Consider the following 11,090-nt stretch of genomic DNA (forward strand, 5'->3'; position numbering starts at 1 on the left):
TTGCCTGAGGTCATCTGTCCAGCTTCTTTGTGAGACTTAGTAGCCCAGACTCAGCACAGGGCTGACAGCAGCAGACTTCCAGGTAATAGCTGACTCATGTCTGGCCAGCATGGAGGTGAAAAACTCCCCATAAACTTGCTAACAATGAGTAGGATGGGAAAAAATCCCCCAGATTTAGCAACTAGGGTGAGAGCATCTTCCTCGGCATGACCCACCACCTGCATTTCCCAACCCCGTATCCACGCATAGCAGAGCTACAGCGGCGGGAGGCCTCAGGGCAGAGCCTTACCCTGGCTGCCGAGCCCCGAATTATCCCGGGCAGCCCCAAAAAGGTCAGGGCGGCGGTGAACCCCTTTTCCCTGCCGAAAACAGCCGGGGGAGAGGCTGCGGCGCCTCCGGGCAGATGCTGCCTCCTCCTCGGCCGCGGGCAGGGCCGGTGGCTGGCAGGCAGCCCGCAGCTGGCGGGTGGGGGCCCGGCAATCAAGAGCCCGAGCCGGTGTAAGCCCCGGGGCTGCGGGAGCACTCTCCGGGCTGCTCGGGGCGCTGTGGCTCCGCGGGGCTGCGGCAGCGGCTGCCCGGCGTGTGGAGGCTCCCGCCCGCCCTTCCAGGCCGCCGCTGCCATGGTGTCGTGCCAGGCTTTGCACAGCTTCCTCTTCGAGTACGACACCCCCCGCATCGTGCTGATCCGGAGCCGCAAAGTGGGGCTCATCAACCGCGGGGTGCAGCTCGCCATCCTCGCCTACGTGATCGGGTGAGCGGGCGGGTGGGCGCCGGCCTGCGTCCCCCTCCCCGCCGGGCTGCGCTCGGGGGAAGCCTGCAGCCCCGCCGCGGCTGTAGGCCGGAGGGCGGAGGGGGGGGGGGGGTCTCGGGGCGGCTGCCCTGAGGGAGGAAGGGCAGCTCCTCGTTGGAAGCCCCCGGGGGCATGGGGCTGAGGGGCGGGAGCCGGCCGCCTCCTTCAGGGAGAGCCGGGGAGGCAGCTTCCCGGCTGCCGGGACGCCCTTTTCTGTCAGCGGGGCGCGGGCTGGGCTGGGGTGGCGGGAAGCGTCCGCCGCGGGGCTGAGGGGAGGCCGGAGCTCGCCTGCGGCAGCCGTCGTGGGTGCCAACATCAAGAGGTGACGAGCAGGTGGTGGGACAGCTTAACTGGGCGGCCGTAACTGGGCCGGGCTTAACTGCAGGGCTGCTTAGAGGCAGCTGCAGACAGGACAGGAGCCCTCAGGAGTGGGGACCGTGCCGGAGGGTGATCGTCGTTCAGCAATAATTACACCTTGCCAAACCACTCTGGGGGGAAAAAAAAATAATCAGAAGGGAGATTGCGAGTCCTGTGACCCTTTTGTAGGGAAAGACTATGAAACTACCTGGACCGGCCCTTTCAGCTGACATATGAAAAAAGGAGAAATTCCCACTGCCTGGGCTGGTTTATAGTGTTTATCTGGGGTTTTTTTGTTGTTTCTTTCTTGCAATCCTTCTCTTGCAGCTGGGTCTTTTTGTGGGAGAAGGGCTACCAGGAAACAGACTCTGTGGTCAGTTCTGTAACCATAAAGGTGAAAGGAGTAACGCTGACAAACACATCCGCGTTGGGAGCCAGGATCTGGGATGTGGCTGACTATGTCATCCCTCCTCAGGTATCGATCACTTTCACGTGCAGAGGGAGTGTTTTCTAACAAACGGGTACTGCTCTGCCAAAGTCCACTGAGGTCTGGAGCAGCTTCTGCTCCAGGGCAGTCTTGATATGAGAGAATGAAGCAGCTTTGCTGTGTTGCAGATCATGCTGAGCACCTGCACCGCTAGCCCTGGGGAAGCTTGTTTCAAGAAAAGTGTGTCTGTGTGTGTGCTTGTATAGGAGGGAGAATTTTCAGGCTTCAGGAAAAGGTTGCAACAATAACCACATGTCCTCTTTCTTACCGCTTTCTAAAGCAAACAACTCAAAGTTAACTTGTTTGCAGAAACCCCGGGAATAGCATGCAAGTCACTTGATCCGGAACTGAACAGGAGGGATTGCTGTAGTTATTGATTGACTCTGTCTGTGGGAATCTGCGCTGTGTGGGCAATGTGTGGCGGCCTTCAGGGCTGGCAGGCACGGCCAAGCTGCTAGTCGTGGGTCACTCTGCATGAGATGTGGTGCAGAAAAAAGTGACAGATTTAGCCAGATTTTGGCTGAGTGATCATATTTGCGTATCAGAGGAGCAGAAGCAAACAACAGATCCCAAATCGTACAGATCTGAAAATAGTGGAAATGATGCTCCCTGGAGAAACAAACCAGGACTGGTCAAATTTCTAATAGATACATTACAAAAAAAAGAGTGGGAGTTGTGCTCAGACTTGCAGCTGGAGCTTTATTTCTGTTCCTGACTTGCAGCTCCCCTGAGGATCTGTGTGATCTCTGTTTTCATAATGTGAATGAGGAAATTTGGGCCGAGTGGGAGGACAGAAAGGGTTGCTAATCCCACAGTCCTTCCTCTGCCTAAAGGCAGCAGCATCAGGCGATACATGTGGGAATCTGCTCCTTTAGTGCTACACCAGCACTGTCCAAAGCAAGTCCCCTCTGCGGGGCCACCTGGGCTCTGTCAATAAAGACATTTGGGGCAGTGCCTTGGATATTCTTTGCAGACTGTCACTCTTAAATTTCATTCTCGTTTTGCATGTTCAGGAGGAGAACACTGTGTTTGTCATGACCAATGTGATACTCACCCCAAACCAGCGCCAAGGCCACTGCCCAGAGGTAGGTACAGGATCTGCTTTAATCCTGCCTTGTGTGGGTGGGAGTGCTAGGGAGAGAGTTCGTAGAGTTTAGTGTAATTATTGTTCCTCTCCAGCTTCCAGATGATAAAACAGAATGCAAGGTGAAGAACAACTGTGTTCCAGGATATGTCAGCACCCACAGCAGTGGTAAGAAGCGTGCTGCAAGGGCTCCTTTCAGTCTGTGTTGTGATACCTCTGTGCTGTGCCTTCCCTCCTGTGAAGGAAGCAGCATTTCACTTCAGTCTCCTTGCTCCCATTCTCTCACACCTAAGAGAACTGAAAGGGGAGCTCAGATTTTTCTTCTGGGGGAGAGCAGATGGGCTTAGACTGTGTTGGGTGGATGCTGGATAGATGTGTGCTTTGGTGAGTTAGCAAACAGTGTGAGGGCTTTTTCAAGACCTTGAGTCCCTGAAGCAGTATTTCACGTAGATGAGGATTTGACTCAGAAAAAGGACCTGATGCTTCTTTCTCTGAAATTGCACTACAGATTGCAATGGAAGATAATGGGGGTCTTGGTACTGGCACTGCACCTCTGAGCAGATTACTTTCACCTTATGGAGTGAGGAGGTATCACAGGGCAAATACTGCCTCTGTATTTTTGCTTGGTAGCACCTCCATTCACATGTCTTTCCAGGCATCCAGACTGGGGAGTGTGTACCGTACAACACCACCGTTAAGACCTGTGAAGTCTTTGCATGGTGCCCTGTGGAGGATGACTATCATATACCAAAGTGAGTGCTCTGTCCTCCTACTCTGCGGTGGCCCTCCTGAGAGGAGGCTAGCAGCATGCAGCTGATGTTTCTCCCTATGAGGTCCTATTGGGAAAAGCTGAAGAGGTGATCACCAAGGACCCTGCAGAGTCCTGTTTGTGAAAATATAAGTGAAACTTATTTACTTTTCCTATTGTTTTGTAGGCCAGCGTTCCTGCAAGAAGCTGAGAACTTCACTGTTCTGGTGAAGAACAACATTTGGTACCCCAAGTTCAACTTCAGCAAGTAAATAGTGGGGGGGGATTGCGCTACCTGGTCTCTTGGACAGTAAAGGGGAGCTGGAGGAGTGGAAGAAGATGCAACAGATCTTCTCTCTCTGTTCCCCTGTAGGCGAAACATCCTCCCAACTATCAACTCCACCTACCTCAAGAACTGCATCTATGACTCCCAGACAGATCCCTTCTGCCCTATCTTTCGTTTAGGGAAAATAGTTGAAGCTGCAGGGCAGAACTTCCAGGAAATGGCTGTGGAGGTATTTGGCAGACCCTTTTCTTGGGCCTCAGCTGTGTAGAAGAGGAGCGGTAGGTGGTTGTCCCCCTCTGCCTCGTGGCATGAGCCACAGGACACAGTAACTGCAGAACGGAGAGCTGCTCTGGCCAGAGGGACTGGAGTCAATTCTACTTAACAAATATTTGGGCTTGGCTTGTTTGGGTGGGGTTATGTGCATGGCCCTTCTGTAGCAGGGGGAAGGAGTGTTTGACCAGGACTGGGACAAGGGCCAGTAAATCAGGGTCCTGGTCAGCAGAGTGCCTGGTGCTGGGCTGGCCGGGCACTTGGACTGCTCACCTTCTCCTCTGCTCCACTTGGCAGGGTGGAGTCATGGCGCTGCAGATCAACTGGGACTGCAACCTTGACAGAGCTGCTTCCCACTGTGTGCCAAAGTACTCCTTCCGGCGCCTCGACAACAAGGACTCTGCCCACACCGTCTCGCCGGGCTACAACTTCAGGTAATGTGGCTATGGAGGGCACCTGGTGTCCCTGCAGCTCAGCCTGCCACTGGCACAGTGTTACGGGCTGCCTGCACTGCTCTGGCAGTTGCAAGTAGTCCTTGGACTTTCGACGGTGCTGTAAAACTTGGAGAGTTTCTCTGATGCCGTAAAACATAGAGCAGGTCAGATCCTCACTGTGTGCAAACCACAGCAGAGGGGGAAGGTCAGCGAAGCTCCACTGATTGTGTCAGGAGTGTCCGAGTCATATTTGCATCGGCATTTGGGTGACCGTTTGGGCCAGCCTCCTGTGGCGTGGCAATGTGAGAACTGCCTGCTTCAGGGTGTGCTGATAGGGCAGTATTTGAGGGGGCTGGGGCGTGGGGGTGGGAGACTGAAGCACCTCCTTCACTGCGCATGAGGGAAAAACTAACCTCTAGAAAGTGGCTCTGTCAGTTGAAGACCGTATCTGCACCAGGAGTATCCTTCTGGCATACACCACCACATACACATTCTGGGCGGTACGGATAGATCCAGCACCTCCAGTAAAACCGCCAGCACAGAGCCGGGTAGCTGGTGGGATCCAGACTCAGAGCTGTAATAATATGGGTTGGCCACCTTGCAACAGTCCTGCTCGTGAGGAAACACGGCTCAGGGCTATGCTTGTTTCTAGAATTGCAAACTCTCACTTAGCACAGGGGATCTCTTTTGGTGGAACTTGAATTCACTGAGAAGCCGCTGTCATGCAGACAGCACAAGCGTGTGTTTGGGACGTGCCAGGCCTGCAGGTATTGGGGTGTCAGGCGAGACCGGCTGGAGGATATCGCAGCCTGGCTGGTGCAGGTTCTGAAGTGCTCTTGCTAATTCCAGACCGTGGTGCAGCCCCTTACCAGTCCTTCCTCTTCTCTTCCACCCTCTTCTCTGCTTCCTTCTGGCTTAGTCAACCATGTGGCAGAGTAAGTCTGATCTCACGTATTTGTTCTTATCCCTTTTCCCTATCATTTGCCTGCGAGTCACGTTGTGCGGGACAAGGAACAGCCTTTGTGTGCCAGGCTGAGCTGTGCTGCCTCCCTCGCTGCCTACTCCCGGCCCTGCCCTCTCGTGGCTGCCTGCACTCCTGCAGCCTCCTGCTTGCCTCTGTCTGAAGGGGCTGATGCTCATGTGTAGCTCAATTTCTTCCTGTCTGTCCTTCTGCGCCCCTACTAAAGCTAACTTTCTCCCCTTCCTATGCTTTGCAAGTTTGGCTTGTGCTAACTGCTGTCTTAAATTCGCCTGTTCTGGGCTTTTCTCCTATATGTGCTTGCCTGCATGAAATCTCCCTCTATCATTTGGGGCTTGTCTCTGAAAGTACCAATGTTCAGGCCGTCCTCTTGGGATGAGGGCACACTTGGATGTTGCATGATCACATAAGCAACCTCAAAATTTCCAACTAAGCTCTGACCTATCTTTTCTCCAGGTTTGCAAAATACTACAAGGATAGTAATGGTACTGAATCACGGACGCTTGTCAAGGCTTATGGCATCCGTTTTGATATCATAGTGTTTGGAAAGGTAGGGTGACTTAATTCCTGGAGGTCTTGTGGTGAGGGCTTTCAGAGATGCTGAAAAACATATTCACCTTTGTAACTGTCTTCTAGGCAGGAAAATTTGATGTAATTCCTACCATGATTAACATCGGCTCTGGCTTAGCGCTGTTTGGTGTGGTAAGTGACACTGTCTGCACTTGGACTCAATTCTGGGTTAGTGCCTCAGTTCTGAGGATCATTGTCTTAAACTCTTTCAATCTCCACTAGGCAACAGTGCTGTGTGACATTGTTGTTCTGTATTGCATGAAGAAGAAATACTACTATCGGGAGAAGAAATACAAATACGTGGAGGATTATGAACGGGTAAGCATCAGTGAAGGCAGAGGGAAGGCAAAGTTGCTTCCTCCTCTGACTCTGGAGAGATTCTGAAACAGGATGTAGAAAGTCCACATCAAACAAGGATTTTTGAACTACAGCTCTGAGGAAACTTTGTCTTCGTCAGAGAAGCTAATTTTTACCTCAAAGCTGTTGCAGGGAGGAGCACTAGAAACAAATATTGTCATGTTTCCTGGGCAACCACTCTTGGAGAGGGAAGTGTATGTTCAAGAACTTGTCATGCTCCCACTGCACCTCTTTTTTGGGTTGCAGTCCTTGGCAGTTGCCTTCTGAGAGCTGCAGACAACAGCTCTGTCCCCATCAAATCCTTCCTCTTGGCTTTTGGGGGTTCCTGCTGCTGTGAACAAAAACCCATTCAATGGGTTGGTATTTTCTGAGACCAGCTTGCTGACAGCCACAGCTACGGCTCCCTCCAGGATCCCAATGATCTGTTTGGCCAGTAGAAGGATTTAGTGGGGTAGTGGGGTTGCTTGACTGGTGCTAAAGGTAGAGCTTGGCCCTGCAGCCCTGTGCTTGGTGGGAAGTGTGGCTGCAGAGGGTGGATTTCTGAATCGAAAGACCTTGTGGCACTGGAAAAGTAAAGTCTGAGTAGCGGAGAGTAGCTTGCCTGTGCAGAGGGTTTTATGCGAGAGGAAGGGGGAGAAAGAAGAGTTTTCTGGCAGAGAACTGTAATCTCTGATCCTTGCAGGGAGTCAGTGAGACATACGGAACAAACTCCTGAGCTCCTGCTGCTACAGCACCAACTGCTGCTGTAAACTGCTGCTGTGAACGTTACTCTGACCCTGCCATGAGACCCACCCCCTCTTCGTTGGAAGGAAAAGGGGAACAAACCTGAGAAAGGGACCTTCTTCACTACTCTTCACTACTTTTGCTGGCTGGAGCCAATCCCCAGAGAGAAGAACTGGATCTGCTCCTTGTCTGCTGTCTTTCCAGGTTAATTGCACTAAGCACAGAGGGAGAATTGTGCTTTTATGCCAGGCCTCTACACCGGCTAAGCCTGGGACAGGGACTGCTCTGGCATTGTCATTTTGACGGTCCTCCTTTCCCTGAGCTCACCGGTAACAGGCACAGATTCTTCCTTACAGTGAACGTGGCCCCTGCCAGGTGTTGCCTAATCTTGGGAGAGCAGCTCCTTGCTGTTGTCAAATCACTTTTCCTTGCCCCGAAGGATTGTGATGCTTAGCTGAGCCTGTGCCTACTATTTAATAGTGTCTCCAAGCTCCAGTGGCCACAGACCAAGACAAAGCAGTGTCTGGTTCCATTGTGCTATGGTAAATGGCTTACTGGTTACAGAATTTTTTTTCCTGTTTTGTCTAATTTTTATGTTACTACTTTAAAATTTACTTTCTTTTGAATAAAATATTACCCTCTCTCAGCCCTCTTGGAGTCCTGCAAGCTGGGTTTTGCTTGTTTATTTTTCCCCAGGGCCTGTGAAGTTTAGGGTCAGTGAACTGTCTTCATTTTACACAGAAACCAGCTGTTACTGGAGAGCTATGGAAGCCAGTGCTGCTGTCTGCTTTGCCTCTTGATTCTCTCAGCAAGAGTGCTGCTGCAACTACAGCTTCTGCTCCACCTTGGTTCTCCTAACACCTCGTCTGTCTCTGTTGCATTAAAACCCTATCCAAGGGAAAAGACTTGAAAGTTAGAGGCCAGGGGGGGTTAGCCCAGCACGGCCTTAGCCAAACGCTAGTACCAACTGCTCAGAAGAACAGATCTGTTGTTCCCTGGCACACCTCCCATGCTTTTCACCACCACACCCAGACCCTGTATCTGGGTTGCTGCATTTAATGGGTTTACACAATTTGATTTAAGTGAATTTGTTGGCTTTTATCTTCGCATGGCCTTGAGCAGCTCTAGTGATCACACTGGCACACAAGGTACAGCTCTTCCCTTTCTCTGAACCTTTTCTAGTGTTACAGAGCCCTGGGACCTATTCCATACCTCCAGCATCCTGGCTGGGGCTTTGCTGCCTTTTTCCAGCGGCGCAGTGGGTTCGCTACAGCATTATCGTTTTGTTTTATTCTTTATTTGCCTGCTGCTGCTGAGCGCTAAGCTGAGTGTCACAACTCAAACAGTGCCTTTCCAAGAGGCAGCGCTCCAGTCTGTGCATGTGAAGGGCTCAGTTTGGATTATGCAGTGGCTAGAGCCGCTGGGGTCTCGTCCTGGGCCAAGATCCCCAGTAATGGTAGAGCACCAGACTTCACTAACATAGGAAGGTGCTTTCAGACTCCTCTTCCAACAAGCAAACTCTCATAGCTTGATAAAGACCAAACAGGGTAATGATGCCGCTTGATCAACTAACTCTGGGGTTGGTTGCATGTCATTTATTTCAACTTGTACAGAGAAGCTTGAACAGCTGTGTGGAAAAACACTTAGTTGTTTGTTTGTTGGTTTTTTTTTTTCCTTAGGTAATATAATTTAAAAGTGGTAAATACACAGTATTTAAACTTGATACACCTGATAAAGTTAAATGCGTAATAAAGGGGTAGGAATGAAACACAAGCCTTGGTCATTAAACAAACAGTATAAAAATCAGCAATAGTTCAGGACCTTAGAAAAGAAACAGATCAATTGCCTGATAGGTGAGAGGGGACCACCAAGAAAAACTACTCAGACAAGAGGCCTGGTTTCCCCTTAGCACTTTCCTGTGTGCTTTCAGAGCCAAAAAGGCTTAGTACCCGGCATTAAGCCTACAGTCAGCGCTGGGCTTGCTTGAAAGGAAGGGAGTTGGGGAAATCAAGCTACAGCCCAGTTCCAAGGCACAAGCAAAATGTCTACTTCACTAGAAGGAAAAAAGCTAGCTTTACTACTAAGACACAGCAGCTAGACGACTGAGCAGATTTATATATACAGTACAGCTTCTGTAACAGGTCATGCATTTAGATAGATCTTCCTCACACAGCCAAGCTTTATGCTTTCAACAGAACTAATCAACAAGAAAAACCTACATCGAGTTTCTTTCAGAAATGTGCATTTGGCTGCAGCCCTGCCGGAGCTGACACTAAGAGACAATCATTTTGGAGAGCGCCTTAGGGAAGTGCTGAGCTTTAGGATCCTTACAAACCAAGCCCGCGCTAGCCGTAAGACACTGATCTATGGTAATATCTGAGGCCCAGTGACTATCTGCCTGGGCATCGAGGAACTGGTACAGCTTATTCTGTTTAGAAGCTGCGTTGCAACCTGGCAAGCCTGTTTGGTAAATGTAAACTGTCTCGCTAGGCACCTGACAAATCACAAACCGGAGATACGCAGCACAGAGCATCTCTACAACTCACCTTTAACAAAAACCACGCCACACACGTTACTATGCACCAGCTACAAATAATCAGATCCCCTAAAATTTTTTTTTGGCAGAACAAGTCCGTTTACAGGGTTAGAGAACGAAGCTGCCCGCTCGCACGCATTTCTGCCGTGAAAAGTCCTGTTTAGGAAAGGGGGAGCAGGCAGCTGTAGTAGTGCTGGCACCCAAGTTACCTGTTTGGTTTTCCCATAGCTGAAGCAGCAGGGCTTTGGCGTAGCCTTGGACTAAAATGGGAGGAAAACAGGGCGTGTCTTATGGCTCCAGACTCCATAGTACTGCTCCTAAACCACGAACCGTCGTCACCGGCTTTGGAGAGAGGCCAGAAGCGCAATGTTTCGGTAATAAATTGTGATTTAGGGGGAGCATTGCTTCAAGCGATCAAAAGATGTAAGGGACAGTTTGTGTAGGCACCTGTGCACTTGCTAACGCTGTCCTGGCCTTAACAAAGACCTGTCCTAACCAGGAATTACTGGGCCAGGTCCGACTGCAGCGGGGCCAAGGAGCTCGGCGTGCTGCTGCTTGCGCTGCCCAAGATCAAGGAAGACAAGGGGACGGTCACTTCCTAAAGGCAGGGCGCCCGTGGCCAGGGTTAGCAGACCGAGATCTTACCGTTAATCAAAATACGTGGGTCTCTCCTAGTGCCTTCTTCCTCAGGGCAAAAAATTATGCCTTAGCAGTCCCTCACATGCTTGGGACATTCGAATCCTCCCCCTCTTTTGGGTACACCATCATTTTAAATGCCTCATTCAAGGTCACACAACCACATCAGACTGAGGAGAGGTCAGACCTTTCCCCCCGCCAGCCCCACACTCCATCCACAAAACAACCATACTTACCGTGACCCCTTTCCTCAAGCAAACCCTGACTCTCCTCCAGCTCACCCACACTCTGCCGTTCTCCAGCTTTGTCCGAGCACAGAGAACTTGGGAAAGTGAGTCCGGACGTCAGAATCTCTCCCGCCGCACAATAGATTATTACTTTTTTACAAGCACCGCAAAATCATCAGAGTAATCTGACTGAAGGCGAAAGAGCTCTTCATAAGAAACAATCCATGAATTAGGTATACACTTAATTTACTAACAAGCCTCTGATCCACAGGCATTCACAAATTACTGGTAACGAACTTGCAAAAAATACATAGCATTGGCCCCAAAATCCAGATTAAGAGTTTGGAAAACAAAAGTTTCTTTGAAAATTACTAGCTAATCTAAGTATTTCAGTAAGATCTTAAATTCTAAGCAAGCCCTAAGTCTATACTTAAAAAATAGCATAAGTTGTATTGTTTTTAATTGTAGTAAACCATGTAATGTACATGGAAGTGAAGGATTTTACCCTGAATTTTATATTTAATAATATATCTACCTAGATCAAGTAAAAGATTTAGAAACAAACAGTTGTTAGTGCTTCCTCTGCTGTTCAAAACAAACATTCAG

General features: G+C 50.3%; 1 protein-coding gene across 2 annotated transcripts; it reads left to right on the forward strand.

Annotated features, from left to right (window-relative positions):
• The first annotated feature begins 595 nt into the window (after positions 1–595).
• On the forward strand, positions 596–7,731 carry P2RX4 (purinergic receptor P2X 4). Of its 2 annotated transcripts, XM_050906471.1 has the most exons (12): positions 596–751; positions 1,475–1,622; positions 2,648–2,719; positions 2,814–2,886; positions 3,374–3,470; positions 3,654–3,734; positions 3,840–3,981; positions 4,320–4,456; positions 5,892–5,985; positions 6,072–6,137; positions 6,228–6,323; positions 7,045–7,731. In XM_050906471.1, exons 1-12 carry the CDS (start codon positions 621–623, stop codon positions 7,075–7,077), a joined length of 1,170 nt encoding a protein of 389 aa, XP_050762428.1. In that variant the 5' UTR covers positions 596–620; the 3' UTR covers positions 7,078–7,731. The 2 variants fall into 2 exon arrangements, with proteins under 2 accessions (XP_050762428.1, XP_050762426.1); XM_050906469.1 differs by lacking the exon at positions 7,045–7,731 and having other exon boundaries at positions 6,228–6,389.
• The last annotated feature ends 3,359 nt before the right edge of the window (positions 7,732–11,090 follow it).

This window comes from Gymnogyps californianus, chromosome 16 (genome assembly GCF_018139145.2).
Source record: "Gymnogyps californianus isolate 813 chromosome 16, ASM1813914v2, whole genome shotgun sequence".
NCBI classification, from domain to species: Eukaryota; Metazoa; Chordata; class Aves; order Accipitriformes; family Cathartidae; genus Gymnogyps; species Gymnogyps californianus.